The 23810-nt window shown below is 38.6% G+C and overlaps 1 protein-coding gene across 1 annotated transcript in view; it reads left to right on the top strand.

Annotated features, from left to right (window-relative positions):
• The window catches only part of ZNF804A (zinc finger protein 804A), a 144854-nt gene that overhangs the window by 91642 nt on the left and 29402 nt on the right, over nucleotides 1–23810 (top strand). Inside the window, exon 2 of the mRNA XM_041397093.1 lies at nucleotides 18923–19066. Within this exon, the coding sequence (XP_041253027.1) occupies nucleotides 18923–19066 (144 nt within the window). The remainder of the gene's footprint in view (nucleotides 1–18922; nucleotides 19067–23810) is intronic.

Below are 23810 nucleotides of genomic sequence, written 5' to 3'. Positions count from 1 at the left end.
AACCATGGGAAGATTATAATTATACAGAAGCAAATAACTGAAAAAAAAATTGCCCATCTTCTTTGGAAGGAAGGAAAAAGAAATTCCAGGTTTTGAGAAACTGGTCTAGAGGAAGAGGTGTCTGTACTGATGGCTGGGAGTTGGAACGAGATGATCTTTAAGGTCCCTTCCAACCCAAACCATTTTCTCATTCGAAATTGTGCCATGTTTGTGTTGTTCTCATTAGTTTCAATCTTCATTCATTTTAGTTGTTCAGATTGCACCTAGGAAATCACATAAACTGTTAAAGCCAGCAGGGTTACCTTCTTGTTCCTGTGAAATAATGGCAGAGTAGAAGGGCATGGCTGAACTGAGGGAGGGGGTAGAAGTTGCTTGGGAAGCAACAGGCAGTGCTGCAGTGGCAGTAAAAGACAAGGCTTTGTTGGTATGGCCTGTTTGGTTACATGGATTTATAAATTTATTGAGAAAAAGTTCAAATCCACTTCAAAGATGGTGGTTCAAGAAGAGTGGCTGTTGTGTTGGTGCCCTGAGGCTGCTCTGCCTCTGGGTTCCTCAGTGCCTTTTGAAGGCTCATTTGTAGGAATGCTATTATGTATTGAGGCTGTTGACTTGCAGTGCCATTCTGATTCTCAGGCAGATGTAATTGAATGTAGCATCTCTTCCACTATTTTCTGCCTTTACTCCTTGGGGTGGTGCTCCTTAGAAGTGTAGGGATAAGAGAAAAAGAAAAGGGACAACAAATTATCCATTTCCTTTTGCCAGTTAATTTTATCTTCTCAAGTTTGGTTCCATCAGCTGTGATTTGATAGTCATGCAGCACCTCAAAACCTGTTTGCTTTGGGGTAACAAAATGTTGTTATAGTCAACTATTCCTTTAGATTGAGCTTTCAAGATGCTTGCTCAGCCTCTCTTGAGCTTTGGTTAGAAATACCAATGCTGAATAAATGTCCAAGGTGAGCATTAGTTTCTGAAGAGGGAGTGTGGCTGTCTGAGGCAAATGGCCCAAGCTGATTATGTGCATCACTTTCTTCCAGTGCACTTGACCCCGACACATTTTGGAGCAGGCAGGTCCTCCTTATTTCATCAGTGCCGTAGTTAAAGGCAGTGGCCTGTCAGCTTGTTTCTTGCCGAGGTCAAACACGTCAAATGGAGTGGGACATCAGCATGATCAGATCTAAATTGCTTGCTGCACCAATTTCTAGCTGTGTTGTAGTTTAATATCAAATCTCCTCGTTTCTTTGCAGGTGTAAAAGACACATGGTGTCGGGGGAGCAGAGGGGAAAAAATGGTGAGGAGTTAAGTTTTCAGCCAGCTAATTACTGATCTGAACTTCCAGACCAGGGAGAGCTGTGTAGGCATGGATTTCAGAGCTCTGCCATTTCTTGACTGAATTCACTGGTTTAGAATACAGTTATTTTAACAAGTTTTTTTGAAAGAAATGTTGGTGATGCAGTAATACAAGCATTCAGTATGTCTGTGGAAACACAAAATACCTCTTCAGAAAAATACCAGCATTTCAAGACAGTTACATCATTTAAAATAGACTGTTGAGCAAGTTCCATGATCCTGTGGGAGCTGTACACACAGAAATCTGCTGAACAATACCAGTTGTTACAACTTTTTTGTGACTATAGCCTGGTGCTACATTTCTGTATAATGTCAAAGCTCCCAAAACTGCAGCTCTTGCCCCAAATATGTAATATCACATTTTAAACAATAAAAGGGACTGCATTTTGGGTCTTAAGGCTGTCCTCAGAAAGGGATAAACTCACTTCAATCATGTCTTTCTTACTGTTTTTGTAAGTATCACATTGCAGGAGACTATTATTAAGCAAAAGGCTGTTTGTGTGTTAGGGTTGGGCAGTCTTAAAGAAATCAAACGTTTTGCTACAGATATTTCCTTCATATCTAGACAAAGAAATGAGCAAAAAATTGTTCTTGTAAATGAGGATATCGTCTCTTGTTCCCTGAGACTGAGCTTTCACATCTTCACTAGCTAACTTCAAGGTCTCAGCTTTCCATGAGAGATCTGGTTCTAACAGGTTTCAGATTCTATAATTTAGGAAAAAATTGCTTCCTAACATAAAAGCTATGCAAACCTCTAAACAGAATTTCATACATACAGAGCTGAGAAGAAAATGCAAACATTGTAAGTTTGGTAATTCAACACATCCTGTTGATGGAGAGTTTAGAGGGATTTTTTTTTTGCTTTGATGTATTACTGATTTTATCAATCCCGATCAAATCTGTGATTTATATGCTAAAGAAAGTTAGTATCTGTAGTTCATCAGCACTTTTCTTTCCCTAAGTCAGTCTGTTCTCTTTTAATGAGAAGCTTTTCTTTGCCATTAAAAATGGACTGAATCTGTGCTCTGCCAAACAATTGGAACAAGAGGCGGCTGAGAGAACAGCCCTTAGTTCTCCCCTGTTACCTGGATATAAATGGCAAGGAAAAATCAGCTTCAATGGGCTTTAGAAAGGTGTGAAATGAGAGAAGAAAGATTTCCAGGAGACCTCCTTCATTCAGTTGGTTTGTGTTTCAGGAAAGCTGCCCAAGAGCCCACCCCTGTACAGGCTCTGGGAAGGCAGCTCCTCATTGTGCTTTAATTAGTGGAAAGGTAAACACTGCTTTCTAGGTAGGTTTTGGCAACTCCTCAGCCTTTCATTCACACTTGTTTTCAGTTGTCATTCTGTAATAGACCTGCAGCGTGCTTGGGGCTCTTTTAGAACCTTGACAGAAAAAGTAAATGATGTCCCAAGCATGACAATCCTCCGAGCCTCCAGCCGTGCTGTAGGAAAAGGCTTTTTGCCACCTGTACCTTAAATAGCTGAATCAAATGGCAGGGATCTGCTGGGAGCCATTGCTACAGCCTGAATACAGGAGGCTTCATTACTGTTGTACCAAGTGCCCTTGAATTTTTGCAGGTTCAAACCATTTTTCTAGCTGCTCTTACAGTTGGTATTTACATATGTTAAATAAGGAAATCTGTTCATCCTAAATATATCACTTATAATCAACTGTTGCTAATATATGTAATTCATATAACCTGGAGTAAATCCAATCTGAAGTGCAGTCTTTAAAATGATGTTAACCTACATCTGTTGAAATGAAATCTGTGAAATTGCTTTTCCATGATGAATGCAGGCATGGATGATTTCTTTTTAAAATAAAGATAAAATTAAGGTTGTAATTTGTATTCACTCTGTTTTCCTACTAAAATCCATGAAAAGAGCACACAGTAATCAACTGTTGGAATCAGCTGTTGCATAAGTGTGGCTTTTGCAGTACATCTCTAGCTGGATTCAGGTCTGAAATGAAACCATCTGAAGCAAGTTTCATTTTGTGTGGCATTTAACAAGTGTGAGATGATAATTGCTGTCACTGAAGCATGACTGCTTTTGTAATGAATACTTTCTGCTAGCGGTCAGGGTACGTAGCTCTGTGTGTGTAATGCAACATGCTTTAATCTTAAAATAATTACTAAATTTGCAGTTGAATTTATTGTTCAATGAAGTCCCATTTCACAGAGGTTCTGCCTAATACAGTCAAATGTTTGCTTTTAATTACGTAGCACTGGAGAGATCCTGTACACCTTTTTCTGTAATGGCATTGTGCTTCCAAACAGTTCTGTGGATAATCAAATCTGGAGAGCACGGGTTTAAATTGCTTGGTGAAGTGCTAGCCCAACACGTCACGTTTTCTCCCCTGTGCTGTTCAGTCAAATCCATGTTATCTGATTTTACAGTGGCACTAATGTGGCTCTCTTGTATTTAGGTGGGATTGTTTGACTTCTTCACCTTTCCATTGATCTTGCCCACGGATGATACTGGTGTCACCTTTCTGCTCGTGTATAAGTCAATACCTTCAGCAGTAGATTAAGAGCTGCTCCCCTCTGGCTGGAAAAAAAAATAAGTACAACAGCATGGCTTTGCCTTCTGGTCCTCCTGTGCCAGCAGCAGAGCTGGTGGGATGCTCGTTAATGTGTGCGAGGGCTGCAGAAAAGTTGTCAGCTTTCTTCTGACATTAATAAATGCCAACATGCATGCCATGATCCTCTGTTCAAAAATTCTTCCCCCAAACTCAACCTAGTGTTGGAACACTAAAATGTAAAATTAGAAGTATAAATGTGTATCTACATATATAAAATCTTGTACTTGTGTCGCTTTTGGAGAAGGAACAAGACTTGAAGGTCTAAACTTTTGTCATCATTATATAATCAGAGAATTTTTTTGAAACATTATTTTAATATTCCAGGGGTAGGAATCCAAACCATAATATAGTAATAAATAATAGTAAATATTACTGAAATCAAAATAATAAAAGACCTGCAACAGAACCTTCTCAATATAAAATAATTGAAGTGAGGAATGAAATGCTGTGTTTTGTAGGACAGAAGTGTTATTTAAGGTTTTTTTTCGAGAACATTACTGCCTGTCCTTCTGATGTGGTCAGCTGCCCAAAATAAAGACTGAATCAACTAATACTTGTACCAGGGAGCTCTGATATTATGCAAGCAAGCATTTCAATATTAAGAATTTGTGTTTTTACCATTGAACTGTTTTTTGTCTATTACTTCTCTTTGTGACTCTATTACTTTTAAAAGCTATTTTAAAATGCTTTGTTTAACAATTATTTATATGAAATAAAGAATACTATGATTAGAATCAGGTAGGGAGGGGGAAAAGTATTTTTTAATGGAAAAAGTAAAAGCTGCTAGTAAATATCTTCCCTATTTATGAGAGAAAATGGTGCAGGAAAGCTTTTTAAAAGGTCAGTGAATTTCTATGAAATTGTTCTGTTCTCATTGCCTTTAAAATTAAGTGTGCAAAGTGAAGATTAAATACTGTATGTTCAGTGGCTGAATTGCCATTTAAAGCAGAAGTCAAACGCTGGCCCCAGAAAGAGAAAAGACTGAAAACTTTTTGCTTCTTCCTGCCACTTTTTCAGGAGCTATTTTCCACAGCAGTAATTTCATGTACACCTCCCTTGGCAAGGTATTTCCAGAAAGGAAGCAGTCTCTGTGTAGGGAATGTATACATACCATCAACAGAATCTTTAAAGGTGAGTCTCCTGTGGTTAGTACTTGATAATTCCTAAAGGAAGGCAGCTAAGGAAAATACGTAACTCATCCATGTCATGCTGTGGCACAGGGCTTTGCCTGACTTACACCAGGTAGAATTCCTTCCTCCCTTCCCTCCCTTCCCTCCCTTTCCTGTCAGAAAGATTGAGCTGGCCAAAGAAAGGTCTTCTTTTAATAAAGGCAAAAATCAATACTTCAACAGCTTTCTTGAAAAGATGGAACAGAATTATTTTAAAAACCCAAAGTGGTGACCACCATCACAGCTTCTCTGTTTGCATCACTTAGCTCTCTTGTGATTATTGAGCTGCAATGCCCTGTTTTAAAGTGCTGGGGACACAGTAGTGAAAAAATATTTCAAAAATCCTACAAATTCAGGATGCAGAAAAAATTATTATAATCAACAGCTGTGTCTCATTCTCAAGGAAAGAGTCCAAATAAAAGCAGGATACTGCTGAGCATTGATTCTTTTCTATGTGTTTTCAGCTTCTTTTTGAGGACACAAATTGTCATTTGCTGTCTGCTAAAATCCCTGTTTTTCTACCATTGTTGTTAAGGCATTTTTTAAAAGATGAGATTGCTAACAGCTGCAGCACCTGTTAAATTTTCATATCAACATTAAAGGAATGACTAATTTATTAATCTTGTTTAGATTAGAGTGACCTTTTCTTTTCTTTGTATTAAAATCTCTTCCCTGAAAAATTAGTGGTTTTCTCCAGGTTGCTTGTATTGATTACTACTGCTGGTATTTATTCATAATTAGAAGTACAGTAGGCAAGAAAGTCATTTTTTAAAGCTTGATTTAAAGCCTTCTGGTGTTTTTATTTAATTCTCTTTTAATAATAAACCTTATTAAAAGCCTGTAAATAGAGGGAGTGTACTTTCTAAAGAGCTGTAGGAAAATTATTAAATAGGCTCGACTGGTTTTCAAAATTTTGAGCTAACCACCTCAAAAATGTTGTGGCTGATACAGGAGTGCAATCAGTCATTTTGCTGGGACTTTGGACAGTTTCTATATGAAAATGCAACTTTGATCACAGCAGTATCTGCACAAACCCCAGCCAAGAACCAGCTTTGTTGTAATTTTTGATGCTAAAATTACAAGTTTCTCTTCAGGAAAGTAATTATTTCTTTTTTATCCCCCCTTTCCTTTTTTTTTCTTTTTTTTTTTTTTTTTTTGATGTGACATGAGAAAGACTCAAGCAGCCAAATATTAGAAAGATTAGAAAGAAGCAATTTGGCTTAGAAAGAACTCTATAGATTGTGGAGGGTGACAGAAGCTGTCAGTATTGATTTTCTGCCACTTTCCTGTTTGACCTTTTGGATTGCAGCGGGCGCTCTTAAGAGGATTTAGCTTGTACCAAATTAAAGATATCACAGAACAATTGCTGACTCATATTGTGGAAGCTGGCTGAGCTCTGCTGCCAGCAGTGCAGGGCCATGGTCATTACTTGATTTAATGTGCTCTTGTGGATCAAGTTGTTTGAAAAGCTGCTTATGAAAACAAGGTTGATGATGATAAATGAAGTTGCCACCTACTTTATTCTCACACACATGCATATGTGTATTTAAACGTACTGTTTTAAACTTCTACATGTGAAATTTGACGTGAAAAGTGATCACAATATACATCAAAAACTCAGATAAAGCAGTGGTTTAAGTATGCGTCTATAAAAGCTTCATTTGCATTGTTGAGGATGAAATTGGAACAAAAACTCTAAGTGCTTTGTCTTCTTTAACACCTTCTAGCAGTAACTTGACACAAAACTTCAATGTGAGCATCCTCTGCTGAGTACCCTTCCACCTTGTTTGGAGGAAATAGATTGCTTGTCTGGAGTAGTTCAAATGCTTTAATCTCATTTAATATTCATGAAGTATTTTGCTATATGATGGAATTCAGTTTGTGAAAATAGTTATTTTTTTCACTGGATACCCAAAATAGAAATATAATCAATAGGTGAATTCGTTTTAATTGTTAGGACAATTTTAAGGAGCAACAGGTTAGCATGCAGTTTTTTGTTTGATAAATGTATTTTAAAATGTAGATGAATGTATTTTAAAATGGCGCAGGAATATTTATCTGGAAGAGATCTCTGTGCTGAGTGTTTCTTTTTAAAATAAAATTAAGTGGTTATTTGTATTCTCTTTGATGCTTTCATACTAAAACCCATGAAAAGACCACATGGTAATCAGCTGTTGGAGTCAGCTATTGCAGAAGTGTGGCTTTTGCAGTTCATCATACCCTGCGTGTGTGCATTCTAATGTATATATGAAATGGCAAACCCATGTCAGCCTCAACACAGAGGCAAAGAGCTCAAGAGTTTATGTATATTTCAATAATGCAGGGTCTAATGGAAAAGAAAAACAGGCTACACTATGAGGATACTGCTCATTAATATTGTAGGATCCACAGCTGAGTCTCAAGCCCGGAGGATGTCAGCCTGTGCTGCACTTGCTTGGCTCTGCTCTGCTGGAGAGCAAAGTCTAAGATCCAAAGACCTTTAAGCTTTGTGCATACATATATTTTTGTCCACTCACTGTTTTCAGTAGGCTGTGCTAACATCTGTATCCAGACTGTCAGATTGTTTCTTTTATAAATAGCCTTGCTGTGTTTATAGAAAATTTTGTTGGTTTACTACTAACTGTGGCTAAGCTGGAGTGCTGTTCATGTGACTCCTGTATCAGCCTCAGTGCAGATACCCTTGCTTTGTAACAAAAATTGTTATCAGGTTTAGAAATGCTAATTTTGCATACATTCCACTGATGAGTCCTGCTGGGAGGCCTGGTGTGCGTCCAACCAGTTTCCATGGTGTGGAGCATTTGTCTGCTGTTTGTTTCTTCAAGGCAGCTGCAGTTCATTTTGACTAAAAAGAGACAACTTTTGGAGTGGCAGATGTGGCTTAGGGCCAAGGAAGAACTGAATAATGCAAGGATATGAAGTATTTGTGTGCAATAAATTGTCTTCTGTTACTAAATGCCTTGAGCTCACCACCACTGCTGGCATCTCCTCAGAATGCATTTGTGTCTGGTGTGTTGAGCCATTCTTTTTCCCTTCCAGTCTATTTTTCTAGTTCTGTCAGAGGATCCTTGAGGCTGGAGGTTATGCTGCTGTAACTGCTGGGCAGTTCACAGCCATTTAGCAAGTTCTTTGTGAAGGCTGGAAAATAAATTTCTTGGGATCTGTAGTTTTATGGAAACCTAAAAGTGCGGAAGTTTTTTTTTCTTAAGAGCACATGAGATTAGGATCCCTTGATTTTAGTTTTTTGATCATTGCATTAAATTCTTTTGGACCTTATGCTTATGTTGTTGGTTTCAATTTCCCCTGTAAAAAGGTTGGTTGCTCTTGGCCATCTCTCTCAGCTGTTCCACATCTCATACAACTTCCCTGTTGTTTGCTCTGGCATAGTGGCATGGAGTTTAAATGTTTATGTGAAATGATTCAGATTTTAAGTAAACATATTTTTTCCCCTATTTTTAACCTAGATCAGCTTGCTGGTTTATTTAGAGGAACGTGTGCTCCTGCAAGCAAGTGTGCTGGCACTAAGCAGGAGTAGCCAGACACAAAGAAGAGGAGGAGGTACCTGTAGAGTTCCACTTCAGCTTCTGGGGACTGTAAAACTGTCTTTTTTACTCTTCAGAGTCCCTAAAGCAAAAGGAATCTATAGGCACTTCTCTAATAGAAATGATCAGTGAGGCACATGGAATATTTGGAGTTTCAAACTGGACCTGATAGGTTTTGCAATGTCCCGGTTTCTGGGAAAAGCCGACGAGAGTGGATTAGCTCTGCTCACAGAGGGTTTGTGGTTTAGCATCTCCTTCTTTGATAGCTGGTCTGAGCGCTGCAGTGTGTGACAGATTGGCAGAAATAGTCCCTCAGACTTCACTTAGATCTCAGGCTCTAGTCCAGTCCTGAGCTTTTGTCAGTGTATATTGAAAATGTATTTAAAACCCAATTTCGTTGGCTGACAGCATGACAGGATGTCATTCCCTGCATTTTTGCTCAACTTCAGGGACTTTTGACAGTGTTCAGTGCGGAAAAACAGGACAGGAAATGGAACAGTGTGACTCAGGGTGAGTCTAAATGTATCATTTATGCTAACATGTGAGCTTCAGTGGGATATTTTTGAGGAAGCTTTGGCTGTTTTGTGGATGTGGCTCATTTTCCCTGCACCTCTCAGATCAGTGAGATGAGTGCTCAATGAGGAGCTGATGATCATGGGCGCTGCTTCATCTCCATGCATTGTCTCCTACTGCTGGCATCAAAGCCATTCCCAGCATGGCCACAGTGCTGGTGCCTTTTTAAGGGTCTCCTTGGAAATGTCATTGGTGGTAGTGGCCAATCATTTCTAGGTATTTTCCATCAGCATGTGTATGCCTACGGGCTGTCAGGCACTGTAGATTGGCTATCCTCGTGGCAGGGTTGGCTGCTATTGAATGCTTGCCTGGGTAGTAGACAGCAAATAGGTCAATAAAAATACTTTATCATGCCTTTTCTGTTTCTCACACTGTCGGCTTCAGAAAGGTTTGCCTAACCATATATCTCGACACATGGCTATACCAAGTTTATTTTCTCCTAGATTTCTAACACAAAAATGAAAAGTATCAAATCAACTAAAATTTTTTCTTCTTCCCTATGGCCAGGAGGTGGAGTGAACTTCTTGCCTTTAGGCCTGTATGAACCTTGGGTAGTATTGTCTCCTAAGCTTCCATTGTCTTTCTCTTTTACTGAAATTATTGACTATCAGCTGTCTGGCTGTATGGCCTAAAGTCTTCAAACTGAAGTATTAGCATTGTCATAAAGTAGCTATTCTCTTGAGTTGCATCTATTCAAACAACTTCTCATACAGGTGAGGGTCACAACAATGATAAATGCTCCGTTTGCCATTTGTTTCTCACACACAGAGTCAGACAAACTCATTAAAACTCATCAGAAAAAGATATTTGCCATGGGTTGTTAGCTGCTCTATTTAGCATATAGGCAGCTGCTTCAGAAGCAGCTGCACTTACTCCAATATCCTTTCATTTCTTCTTTTTTTTTTCAACCTGAGATCATTCAGATATTTGCAATATTTTTTAGGATGTTTTCAGAGGGAAGAAAGAGCAGCCCCATCTCATCTCAAAGATGCTGTGTCTCAGAATGCCACAAGGTCACTCCTAATTTAGCTAGCATAGATCCGCCAGTGTAAATCAGGAACCCTGCAGGGCTCTTCTCATTGTTTGGCAGCTTAAAAAACAATCTCAGAAATGAAAGAACAGGATCTTCAAAATCTCTTTGTGTATTTGCAAAGCACTGTTCTTACAGTCTCATTTCTCTTTGCCTAGGTAGTGTTGCTGCCTTTTCACTTAGACCAAACGTCCTCATCATGCTCAAATACTGATTGTGAAAAGGATTTTGAATCAACTCAAGAGTAGACTAAATCTTTAGAAGGATTTTTTTCAAGGACTGTTCTCCATGGCAAATTTAAACTTAATCCCATTTCCCATTAGGGCAAACTTTTTCACTGGGCTTCTGAGTAAAAAGATTTATTTGCATTATTTAATGATGACAAAAGGAGTGATGCTTTTTTTTTCCCCTCTTCTTTTTTTCTTTTCTTTAGATGAGGTGTTCTTCTGACTGTGATAACACTGAGGATTAATTTTAGGAAAATAAATATTTATTGCATCATAACATAAGTCTTAAGCTCATACATATCTGCAATTAGACAACTGAAGGAGCTCAGGGGAGTAATTCCTAGTGGGTTTTGGGGTTTGATGTTGTGGTTGTGGGGCTTTTTTTTAACCAGAAGTTCCAACCCTGTACCATGCGTTGTGTTTAAAAACAGAACTTGTCTGTGTAGGACATGGTTCTTCCCAGTGGGATAAACCCATGCAGACCAGCTGCGTGCTACAGCAGGTTGTCCTGGTTTGCAGCTGGAATTGTTTCCTGGCCACATCCAGGAGTGGTCAGGCAGAGCTGCCCAGGGGTGTTTCAGACCTGGCCCAGAGTGGCTGGGCAGGTAAGTGCTCGTGGCACAAAATGTAGGGCCAGTCGTGATGGATCCCCAAAGCTGGGAAAAGACAGTAAATTTGCATGGAAAACTTAATGGTCTGGAAAGCCATAATAAAATAGAACCACGAAAAGTGTTTGTAAAGAAAAATCACTGAGCCTGCAGCGGGGATTTCCAGGAGTGCTGAGTGCAGTGGGGCGCCATGTGCTCCTCAGTAGCTCCCAGCTATTTTCTTTTGGCTCTGAAAACATCATTGATTAAATTTAAAATATGACTTGAAATGCCCTCAATAGGAGAAATGTAATGCTTGCATTTTTGAGAAGTTGTTTTGTATTTCAATAATGATATGTCAGATTTTTTTAAAAGTAGAACAGATTGCAGTTTTAACCAGTCATGGAGAAATTGTATTCTTCAAGGGAATGAAATGAGACAGAAACATCTTTATTTCAATTTATGTATTATATTAATTTTGGCTTTCTTTAAAAAAAATCTTAAAAAAAATATAAGCAAAAGTAGAAAAGGACAAGAAAAACTGTTTTGAAAGCTTAATAAGAGAAAAAAAATCACTACAGAGGATCATGCTCAAAATCTTTCAGAAAAGAAAATTATTGCAATCAAGCATGACAAGCCAAATTGAGGAAAGCTGAACACAATTATCACCAAGAACTCTCATCCTGAAAATATAGTATGCAAAATTTCAGGTGTGAGCTGTACCCTAGGTCAATCACATGCTCCAAATTAAATCTCTTTAATATAGGGTCAAATTTTCGGTTTCCCTGGTTCCTTGCCCATCTGGCAATTTTTCCTAGACCAAAAAATAACTTCACCAACTCATTAAAGCTTAAAGAGCTCTAGAGCAAGTTTTTTATGCAAATTAGTAGCAGCCAGTCAATTGGCAGTCAGTTAACCTGTGGTAAAATAAATAAATAACTTGCCCTAACCCTGTGCTTTGCCTTTCCTCAGGTCCTGAAACACTTATGAAAAATGTGCTCATAGCCCTTGGGTTGAGGGGTGCCAGGCACAAACACTGACATCTGTTCAAGCACTTGGTGTTTGTGCTCAAGAGGGGCTTTCAGTCCATCTCCAGGGCTGTGAGTTCTGCAGGGTTCAAAGGCACTTCATTTAGTTCAGTGTGTCAATGGAAGAATCAGAGGAACTTGATTTTCCCAAGGAGTCTAATTATGTTACACACTCACCTGTCAATTGAATTAAGTCAAGTAGCTATGAAAATCTTCAGACGTCTACATGCCTCCTATAAGGAAATTAAAAGCCAAAATGTTTTAAATCCCAGGATGTTTTAAAATCAAAATTCTGCTCTAATTAAGTAAGTGACTGGACTATTTAATGTAGAGGAGTAAAGGAGATGAATCCCAGGCTGCTTCTTCCCATGCTTATCATTAAGCAGTGATGAACATTCAGTGAAGATGATATCTGGAGCTAAACCATCTCTTCCCTTTCTACAGCAAAGCCTCCTTCAGTTCCACTCTGTCGAAAGATTAGTGGTAGAGATGTGATTGATAAATTTTTCTTCGACATAACTAGACCTGTGTTTTTCCATAAGCACTGATAAAGAGCTCCTTCTTAGTACAGCCTCCCAGGCAAAAATGTGTGGCCAGCACTCTCACTTCACAAGTGCCTGCTCTGCCTGAAAGTAGCTTTTATAAAGCACTAGAATAAATAAATAATTCTACAGGCCTGCGCCCAACAGTTAGTTTTAATGGCAGAAAAAACCAATCAAGTGATTTTATGAGTCCCAGTTAAAAGTAATTATACACTATAAGTGGTTTAAGTAAGTAAATGAGACAGACAAATCTGATAACAAATTGCTGCCTCAATATGAGCTTCCTTTCCAGTAAATTCAGTCTTACCATGGCAGGACACTGTTCTGCAGTGCTTTGCTCTCCACTGAGTCCAGCCCTGGCCCTGTTCTCATCTGTCTCGCCTCATTTGGTGCAGGGGGTGTGGGATTCAGCTGTTTGCATTAGTGGGTGTATGGCTGGCAAATGTGGTGTTGCAAAATTAGGATGACTTTAGGAAGCAAACAGCACTAATGGGAATAAATTTTGCTATTTCATTCTAATTTCACTGTGTTATTTATCCTAATGCTAGGGTGTTTACCCAAACACAAAGTACTGTCTGTGTGTTTATTGGGAGGCTGAGAAACCAGTTTTATAATAATTTGCACATCTTCAATAGCATTTTCAAGTGTGCATTTTCAGCAGAATACTGATTAGCTCTCCTCTATGTAATAAGAGTTTTGGTTGGAACTTGGTGTCTGCAGGTAGTCTTGAAGAAAAAATAAAGGTAGTGTGGGGTTTTTTTAGCCCTGATGTTCCATTAATGTAAAGTACCACTCCTTCCTTGGGCCCGTCCCCGTCCAGTGCAGTGGAACAGTGGAGTCACTGCTGGAAACACCTTTGCCCAAAAGGAGAATGTCAGAAGGGATCAAGGAAATCGTGTTTGTGGCCTTGTGAGCTGTAGTTTGCTATCACCTCCTACAACTAACGGGAAAGTTTCAGGTAAAGTAATCAAAAAGAACTGAAAATTGTTGTGGTCATTATTTTCCCAGTCAGTTGTCAGTCTCCTTCCTGAAACTCCCCCTGCACTGCTTGGAAATGAATTTGTCAGGATCAATGAGTAATTTGATCCATGCATCTAACTGCCTTTTGGTTTGGTCTCCCCGCCTTGGTAAGGACAGGAACCTTATAAATAATTAGATTTGTTACTAGTCTGTACTAATATTATTAATGTATTCTATTTTTTATTTATTCCTTCAAGTGCATCAGTGGGTGATGTATAGACTGCTTACATGAGGAAAAAATGCTATGCAAAGATATTAAAAAAATTCTACATACCAAATAATACCAAGATTGATAGCAGAGGAGATGTTAGGAAGTTGCACCTTTTATTCCACAAAATCTGTTGTCTTTATGATACCAAGTAAATATACCAGAAATTAAGGAATCTGATGTTAATTTTTCTCATGGATGCCACAGTTAATCAACTACAGAAAAGTGTGCTCTTAAGTTGTGGTTGATTTTTTAATTTTTTTTTATTTTTTGGTAACAATATATTTTTAGGCTTTTTTTTTTCATATAAATATAGCTAATGCAGAGTTTTGCCAAATCAAGAGTATTAGGTTGATTTTTTTTGAAATGTCTAAAATAAAATTTTGCTTTTTTTCCTTTTAGTTAGTGCAACAGGAAAAAATGCTTTAAATATTTTTTGTGAAACAAGGCTACACTGGAACATCTGTCAGGTCTAATGGGCTCTAATCCAGAGGATCAGACCAGAGCAGCCTAATCCTCTCTGGGATGACTATACCAGTAAATTATCCTGAAGAAGGGCTTTATTTCTGTAATACGTTTTGCTTTGCAGTGACTGCAGGCCTGACCCTTTTAAGTCTACAGTAAATGCAGAATAGCTTAGTGCAATAAAAGGAGCTCACATTTATTGTAAAGTAAGAATATTCACACTAGTAATCACCATGGAATAGATAATGTATTATAATTTCACATTATTCCTTTTTTTTTTTTTGTCTAGCTGACCTTTCTGCAGATAGTAAAGTGTGAGCCTGAAGTGCACTCCATAGAAATATCCCCATGGCTGAGGCATCCAGTGAGCTCTCCAAAGTTATCCGTGGAAAGAGTTCAGCACTCCTGTAGTATTATTTCTTTCTCTCTCTCTCCTGTAATGGGAGCACAAAGTCCAGTCTGGTTTGTGACAGCCCCTCTGTGAATAAAGCCTGCTTTTAATCCAATTTATCAGATGTTTGCAGTAGCATTTGCATAGGCTTAAGGCTTTGGAGGATGGAGAAGATGGATTTAGAGAAATAAAGCTAGCTGATAGATGGGATCACTTATTAGAGATCTTTCATATAAATTATGAAAAATAGCTACAGTGAATTATAGCTGTAGGCTTTCAGATAATAAGCCTTTCAGAAAAAAAATAATGAAACTAAGTGACACTCAGTTCTGGGTTTTATTACCAGGCCGAATCATAATTCAAAGTTCTTTTAAAACTTCCAAGATGGTGTGCAAATCTTGATGAAAATGAAACTAAGCTTGATCATATTTAACCAGTTTAAGTGAGTTTTTTGGCTGCTACTTTACTCCAGGAATATTCCTCTCCAGTAAATTTCCAGGTTATTTCTGTCTGCAGTCCATTGCCTGCTGCTCTCAAGGTCCAGGGTCTGTAATTTGTTACTGTCAGTTTTTGGGCACTTATCCCTCATCAATATGGACAGGGCTGGGGAAAGCCTCCTCTGCCAAGGAAGCTCTTCTTGCAAAATCAACAGTAACAGCCTGGCAGGCAAAAAAACAGCAGCCTCTGTCCTCCTGTTTCCAGTGTCTGTTTGATGTCTCAGGTTTTAGCTTTTATATTTTTCAGATTCTGTGCTGCTTTAGTGTGTAGTTCTCAGCTTCATATTAGGGGATGGTGAACTCTGTGCACAGAGCAGGGAGACAAAACAATTCCTTCTCTAGCTGGGGACCAAGGACAAATGATCCAAATCTCAGGCCCAAGAGCATAAACAACACGGACTGAAGAGAGAAAAACAAGAAGGATGGGACTTCATAACCTAAAGCTCTAATTGGGCAATTAACTCTATTATGCAAATGGAGCTGAACTTATAAAAGTGAGACACCCCATGACCGGTTGTCCATTTTGTGACCATTTTGGTTCATCTTGGGTGCAGCCCTGGCTGGGCTCTTGTGCTGCCCAAGGTGGATCCATTGAGGCCTTTGGTAAATACCTACTTTATTCTTTAACTCTGCCTAGTCTCTGTTCTAGGTCAGTCTTGACAAGGCATCAAGCCCATCCTTGAAACCAGGCTTTCCCCATTCCCAGTGACTCTGGACTTTGCTCACTCCCAGCAGCAGGAGCAGTTTACTCGGTCCCAACCTAGCCCAGGGGATCCCACAGCGGCAGAGAATCTCCTGAACACCATCCTTTAAGGGTGTTCTTGATGGGATTTTTGTATGTGTGCATGTGAAATACAACAGGCTGAAGTCTTGAGCTTTGTCTTGCTGCCCCTGGAGAAATGGGAAATTTTTAAAGTTGGGTGAAGTCTAGTAGCTGCATAGGAGCATCTGCCAGCAAAATATTATACAGCAGCAAAGGATGTGGATGATAAAGGAGTTGTATAAAAGTGTTTAGTGCTGTGTCATGATTTTAAAAAATTCTGAAAGGGAGAGGGTAGAAAACAGAGGCTAGGAGTGGATTCGTGCACGGCACTGTGGTGTAGCATGTTCTTAGATCTTGTGGAGACTATGGAAAGAATCAGCAGAGCTGATGAAGTGTAAGGAATTGATGAATAAACCAGACCTGTGTCATTCAGGGAGCACAACCTGAGAGAGGGTGTGGTGGGGTACAAGTGACCCAGTGGAAGGGAATAAAAGGTAAGTGTTGATGACCTGTTCCAATATGCAGCAGCTGAAACCAGCAGAATGCAGGTGCAAAGCAAAGGAGTGATGCTGACTTAAGAGTCACTTTCCTTAGTTGTACAGATCAAAATCTTGCACAGGTTTAAAAGGTTGAACCAATACAGTCACTCCATGTTCCCAAGGTCAAGCACTTCTGGTTCTTGTCATTTAAATGTCCCTTCTCCACGCATGATTGAACCCCATTATTGTGTTCTACCCCATCGACTTACACTTAATTTAGATGTGTTGCCACTCTTCACTTGCCTTTGAAACTTTGATGTACTATTGTGATGTAAATTCAACCCTGTGCCCAAAAAAAAAAAAAAAAAAAAAAAAAAAAAAAAACAAACTAGCTGAAGGAATTTAGTGATAGAAACTCCAAGATCCTTTGCAGTAAAGTTTTCCATGGAGTTCCAGTGTCCCTGTCTCATTAATATGCGTTGGCATGTCAAATGTAATTGCATTCAGGTTAGGTTTTGCTATGAAAAAAGTATATTGTTTCAAAAATGGTGCTTTAAGTCAAGGACACCATCAGTGAAGTTACATAACTTTATTCAAGGTATTTCACAACATTAGTAAGTCTTTAAAAAGCTTGCTTAGGGGTTAATCAACATCATGGTGTAAAGTCTTGATGAAAAATTATTATTCAAATCGCTGTTCTTGTCTTAGGATCCATCACATTGACTCTCCTCATATATATAGATATATATGTATATATATATATGATGTTTTGTAGTATTCCAGAGTTCTGATAATTCCCCCAAATTCAGATTTTTCTTTTTTGTGTTTTAATAAACCCAAATTAGGTGTTCTCTCTTTGTAGACAGCAAGAATTACTTTTAAAGTAATTCTTTAAAATAATTACTTTATCCCCTGTATCCCCTGAGGGTTTTCATGCTATTTCCACTGCTTTTCTTGCATAGCATCCCGGTAATACTTGAAGGGGTTTAAAATCTGTAGTTTTTACTAGTTGATACCAAGAGCTAAGTACAGGTGAAATTTCCATAGTGCATAAATGTATTTTCAAGTGAGTAAAGTACTGCTATTTCTTGAAATAAAATGCTAACTCAGCTTGGACTTAAATGGAAGAGATTTTGTGAAATATCACTGTAGAAAAGTGTTAGGAATGTGTGAATTTGTCATGTGTCAGCCAATATTCAAAACACCACTCTGAAGTGACTTGTGCAATTCTATTAATGGACAAAATTTTGGTGAGGGAGTACTTCAGTTTGGGTATGAATCAACAGTGTTTGCTAGCAGTCCAATCATGATGAATTATAGTTAAAGTGCTACTTTAAATAATAAGTACTTTCTGGATATAATTTTAATTTTATGACTACTGTTCCTCTCTCTCAAGAATAAACAGCATTGTTATGAAAATATTCTAATCTGATAAACATAAATTTTCCATTTTAAAGTCCCCAAATTATATTGGAAGTATATGTGTCATCAGCTGTGAAAACTGCAACCAGTCTTTTTTCCCCAAATTAACTCAGTTTTGGATGTTCTGATTACAATATTATCTTTTATCTTCATCTACCTGAACCAAAGAATTCACAGTGAAGAAACTCTGAGAATCAGATCCAAGGGGGTTATTTTGTTAAACAGTATTTGACATGTTTGGGATTTCGACCTGAGCTTCTATCCCAGACAGACTTGTCAAAAGCAGGAGCCATGGCACTGAGGTTATACATGCTCAGTGTTTAACTGGTATTACACTAATCTGACATGACAGACCATTTCCATGCTCTTTCACAGCATTACCACCAATGTATTTAGGGAATTAAAAAGCCTTGTATGCAATTTTCTCATCAATGATAAGCAGAGTTGTATGATGCATTGCCTGATGGATGGTAAACAGGGGGTGTGTGTCCTGACATGGGATGACAAACACAAAGGGATGAAGACATTAATTACATCTCAGCTGTGAAAGTGTTCCTCGTTTTTCATATGTACAGGCATTCAAGAAGGACCTAGTAGTTTCTTTAATTTTGTTGTTGTTTTTTTTTTTTTTAATTTTTCTTTTAGTAAGCACACTTTCTTGTAAAAGCCTTGTAACTAAATTATTGCCATTTGTGTCTTCATGCTTGTTGTGCTTGGGTATATTACTGAGGAGCGGGGCTTGGATCAAAATGAACTTGAAAGCAGCCTTCAGCATGATAAATATTTGTGTTTAAATAGAACCCAGGGAAATCCTTCTAGCCTCTGACAGAGCCCTGAAGGGTAGCTGGCAACTGTATAGCAAACTGAAGTGTGCAAATCTTCATCCTCACAACAGATCCAGTAAATATGTGCAGTGTGACACAGCAAATATGGGAAGGCTTTTAGTTACAGAGGTGTGTAAATGTTTACAAATATGATTAACTGCAGAGCACAAAATCCATTCATGGCATCAAAGGCAAAACTAAAATTACTTTTTCCTGCCCCCCTCCAGGATTACGCTGAAAAGAAAAACACGATAGCAAAAGCTCTGGAAGATCTTAAAGCCAACTTTTACTGTGAACTCTGTGACAAGCAGTACTATAAACACCAGGAGTTTGACAATCACATTAACTCTTATGATCACGCTCACAAACAGGTAAGAGAAATCTGCTCACTACTTCAACTTGGTTTTAGATGGAATAATGAAATGAGATGTCCTTAAGAAATCACAGTTGAGTTGTCCTCAATTTCAGATTCTGGAAAGCAAAATGCACTGTTTTCTTGCAAACAAACCTTACCATGGAGATTTTACTGTCAGAAAATTCTGAAGTGGGAAGAAAGAGAAATTTGAACAGTTTGATATTGAAGAGGAGAAGGGAATGGTGAATAATAATGAATAATATGATTAAAATTGTAAATGTATAATTTCCTTCTTATCAGTCTAATTTTTCACATGAATGCTGTGGTATATTTTAGATGTGATTTACTGGGAAACATTTATTGCAACAGATGTGCGAAAGAAACTTGACATACTCTTTGGGTAAACTTTTTTTTTAGTGCAGATACAGTTGTGAAATGGGCTATGACTACTTAAATTAGTGCAGGTACAGTTCTGAAATGAGCTATGATTTTATTTCAGTGCACTGTATCAAAAGAAAGTGTATCAATGAGAGCACATTTCAAGCAAGAAAGTGTGTCAAAGAAAGTGTGTTAATTTTAAAGCATCAGTATTTAGGTTTCTATCACCACACTGTATCACTTTACCTCCAAGCTGTGTGTCTTGTTTTGGTGAGATAAAGCAGTGCTTCCACAGAATGGGAGAGGCAATGCATCCCAGGGCAACATTCTGATCTGCACAGGGGTTAAATCTATTTAATTCTAAAGGAAAGACAATGCATCTTGACTCCCCTGAAGTGATATGTAATGATAGTGTAAAGATATGTAATAACTGTACAGAAAATTCCTACATAGGCCACTCAGCTGGTAATTATTCTGTGCCTTTTTTGTTTGTTTTTTTGGTGGTTTTTTTGTTTTGTTTTGTTTTGTTTTTGTTTTTGGTTTTTTTTTTGTGTTTTTTTTTTTTTTTTTAAATCTGGTGAAATCATATCGTTATGTATCTGGATTGATTGCTTTTATTCTAATTGAATCTCCCTTTTTCCTGTTATTCTGCTCAGGGTGAGCATAGATAAGCTACTACATGTTTTATATCTGTATTATATAGAATAATGATTTGCTTTTCTTTAGCACTAGTCCTTGAAACTTTTTTCTCTCTCTCTCACTGGTGTTTTTATGTAGCCCATAATTTACACTGTCAGTGTGAGTGTTAGATTTAGTTTGGAGAACTGGGAAGATGTGGACCTCAGCAGCAACAGCAGTCTGTGAGAAGCTGGAGGAAAACATACATATATTAGATAAAAAATTAGCAGGTGGCTTCATTGCATCCTGCAGCTGTTTATTATGAGTTTTAGTTAAAGTACAGCTGAAACTGATTCTTCAGGTGTTATACTCACACAGTAGCACGTCATTGATGGATGGCAGGAAAAGAGAAGTTATGGACAGAGTCTTCTCCACTTGACCTCACTTAGGATTTATATTTTTTTAATTTTTTAGTGCTGTGAAGCACTTTGAAATAATGAGAACCTGAAGGCTGCAGTCCTTGTTCCTCTATTCAGTATTGATGAAAAATTGATTTTGAACCTGAGGTCAGGTGTGAGATCGAACAGGAACTTTTTTTCCAGTGTTTCACATGGTAATTCTTGTTGTCTCATGGCTTTGGGCAGGAGAGGGTGGGTACCGCATCAGCCTCTGATGGAGCATGGCAGATCCTTCCTCTCCATCTTTTCTGCAGGGGGTTTTTGTGTCTGTGTCTGCATGTGGCTCTGTGGATGATTTTGGTGAAACACAGGAAGCCATCTCCTTCCTCTGTTCAACATTCACAAGTCTAATTTCCCTGCTAGGAAATTAAAAAAAAAAAAAAAAAAAAATAAAAAATAAAAAAAACCAAAAACAATGCAGTTTTCAAGTAGAAAAAATTGTATGGATGTTTGTTTGGCCAAAGTAAAAATTTTCACAGACGTTACTGGCAAATAAAACTCTTGATTCCCTAGATAAAACTTTGAGTTTAATTCTCCTGGAATATGTTTTTTTGTGGTGGCTTCTATTAGTGCTATGAAGAAAAAACATTCCTTTTCCCATCTTCTGGGTGTAAAAGCATTTGCTGCAGCACAGGCTCACTCTGATTTGCTCTGTTTTCAAGAACTTCACACCAAATGCTTTTTTGGGGAGTTTTAATGAGCTTGCTGGAGACATGCAGGTACTACTGTTGAATGCTCTGATTTTGTCCTGAGACTTCCAATGTCAATGGCAGAAGTTTTCCAGCAGTTCAGTAGAGGTGAGAGGAACTAGTAATCTGCCTTTGGATTCTGCTTCATATTTTTCATTTTCTATTTTTTTTTTCTTCTATCACACCTTTCTACAATAATGGACAGGTAAGGGAAAGTACTTAGTACAAAGAGTTCCCCGCTATCCAAGGAGAGTTGTAAGCGTGTGCAGCTTCTTTTGTTTCAGTGATCCCAGCACCCAAGAGTGGTTTCTGTATGATCAAATGGATGAAAGCTCTGCCTAAACCTGAGTTCACCCCAGCTTTTCTGAAAAGCCATATTTAATCCTAATTTTCCAGTCTGTTATCACACCATCTAAGCCATGGGAGGGTTTGGCAGAGAAAATGTTCCTAACAGCTCCTGTACCTCAATTCTGTTGTAGAAGATTTTCTTTCCATCCAGTCAAATGTTGCTAGCACACAAAATTTACAGGATTTAAACCAGAAGATTTGTTATGTGGGTTTCCTCCATTGGCTGGGAGGCCCTGTGCTGTCAGTGTTGGTTGTGTTTTGATTTGTTGTGTCTTAACAGCTTCTGAACACCCACTTTGAGACAGTATGAGCACCTTCTGAGCAGTCCAGAAAGAAAGCACAGGACTAGGGTAAAGCCAATTTTATTTCCTAGGACCTGAAGGAGTTTAGTGTCTCTAGAGCCCCACTGCCTCTGTTAGTGCATTCCTGTTCTTAGCTTTTACAGTATTGTTTGCAGAGCGTATCTGCAGCCTTTACGAAATACTCCAGAAACAGCAACTTGCAAGCAGTCAGTGGTAATAGAGAAAAATGAACTCTCTGCTTTACTTTGAAGGCTCAGACAAAGAAAAAGACACCCCTAACAAAATAAAATGGTGATGTCTTTAAAAGCAGCAACGTTCTGAGCTCAGTAGAGAGAGATGAGTAACTATTATTCAATTATAGTAATGAGGGAATTGCAATTTGATGGTCTAAACCCACAGAATGTGGGATTTGAGACCCATGCCAGGGCTTTAAAGCATATGTATGACTCTATGCAGCATCTCCTCCATCTCTGGAAGGAGCTCTGAAGTGCTGAAAGCCCCTGCCTGCACTCCTTGAGACGCTGAGGGTTTGATAAATGCAGCTGAGCGTTAAACTCCGAGGCTCTGAGTGACCTTCCTGTCGTAGCTGCTCGGGCTTGGTGACCTGTGCTGTCCTGGGGAAGAAATCTGGACCACACAGCGCAGTCCCCTGTGCCAGCCATTCCTCCAGAGCCTTTTGTCACTACAGGCATAAAGAGGGTTTGAAAGTCTCCATCCCAGAACTTCAGATTGATCACCCAATACCACGGCAGCACGCTCGAGCTTGGTGTTCTTTGCCCTCCCAGGAGGACTCTTGCAAATAGCAAACAACAACAACAACAGCAAAAGCTGTGATGAGAAATAAATAGCCCTAATGTGTTTGCATCTACAGATGAAAATACAATCAATTAAGTAAATTATAAGCAGGAATTTTTCCCCACAGAACCTTAGGTCATTTTTCAAACTGTTTCTCTCTGGGTGAAAATGATCTCTGTGCTCTACAAATGTATTTAAAATTGTATGCAGGAAATAATACACAAATTATGCAGGAAGACTAAATTAGTAGTTGTCCCCTTTCCCTGTTCCAGACACAGATTTCTCCTATCCACATTTTTCTCCTCTCCTTACATCTTTTTCTTTGCACATTTTTTGACATCGGTGCCAAATAAGCTGGAGATAATCTCTATTCACAGTAGAGAATTTTAATGTCTAGTCAGTCAAAAGTCCAAACTTGAATAATTTTCATGTGTTCGAATAAATATTTAGTGGAATATGGGTGGAGAACAAGAACTTTGGAAGTGGAAAGGTGTGATTAGACATAGCAATAATACAAAAACCCCCATCCTTTTAGTAAATCTGTGTCTCCAATGAGTTATGAGGCATGTAAGGTATAAATTAAAAGCAGTATAGCACATTTGGGATACCACTATTCCCAGCAAAGATAATTGGATGTTAGCAGTTGTTTGAGCCTGCAATTTGAAAACAAAGAAACGAATTCTTGTAGTCATCATTACAGCTCTTTTTAAAAGCTCTCATTGCAGAGTTACTCCCTCTGAAAAAGAAAATCCCCATCTCTTCTTCTTGGCTGGCACCTGCAGAGGGTGCACTGCAGCGCATCTGCAGCTTCTGGCACAGCCCAAGAGTTTGTGTCCGTTTGCAGGGGAATGGCCAAGTACTGGGAGAGTGATACAGTGATGGAAATGAACTCTTCACTGACAGCCAGCAGTATCTTATGCTGTCTTTTTTCAGGCCTGCTTTTTGCAGGTTGGTTTCCCCTGGGGCTTTGGGAATTGGGCTGAGCCAGAGGCAACGTGTTGTATGCAATTTTTGAAATGTGGAAATAACGATTCTCAAAAAACCCCTGTTGTCTTCTAGAGCAGTATGTCCAGAGCTCTGGTGTAGTACAGGAGAAAAACTGAAGAGTTTCAAGCATTTTCTGAAGATTTGCTTCATGAAAGAAAAGTGATGTGTTGTGTGTCAGACTTCAG

The sequence above is a fragment of the Onychostruthus taczanowskii genome, unplaced genomic scaffold, assembly GCF_017590055.1.
Source record: "Onychostruthus taczanowskii isolate IOZ18803 unplaced genomic scaffold, ASM1759005v1 scaffold135, whole genome shotgun sequence".
Classification (NCBI taxonomy): domain Eukaryota; kingdom Metazoa; phylum Chordata; class Aves; order Passeriformes; family Passeridae; genus Onychostruthus; species Onychostruthus taczanowskii.
Note: the sequence above shows the minus strand (reverse complement) of the source record. Positions and strands in the feature narration are given on the sequence as shown.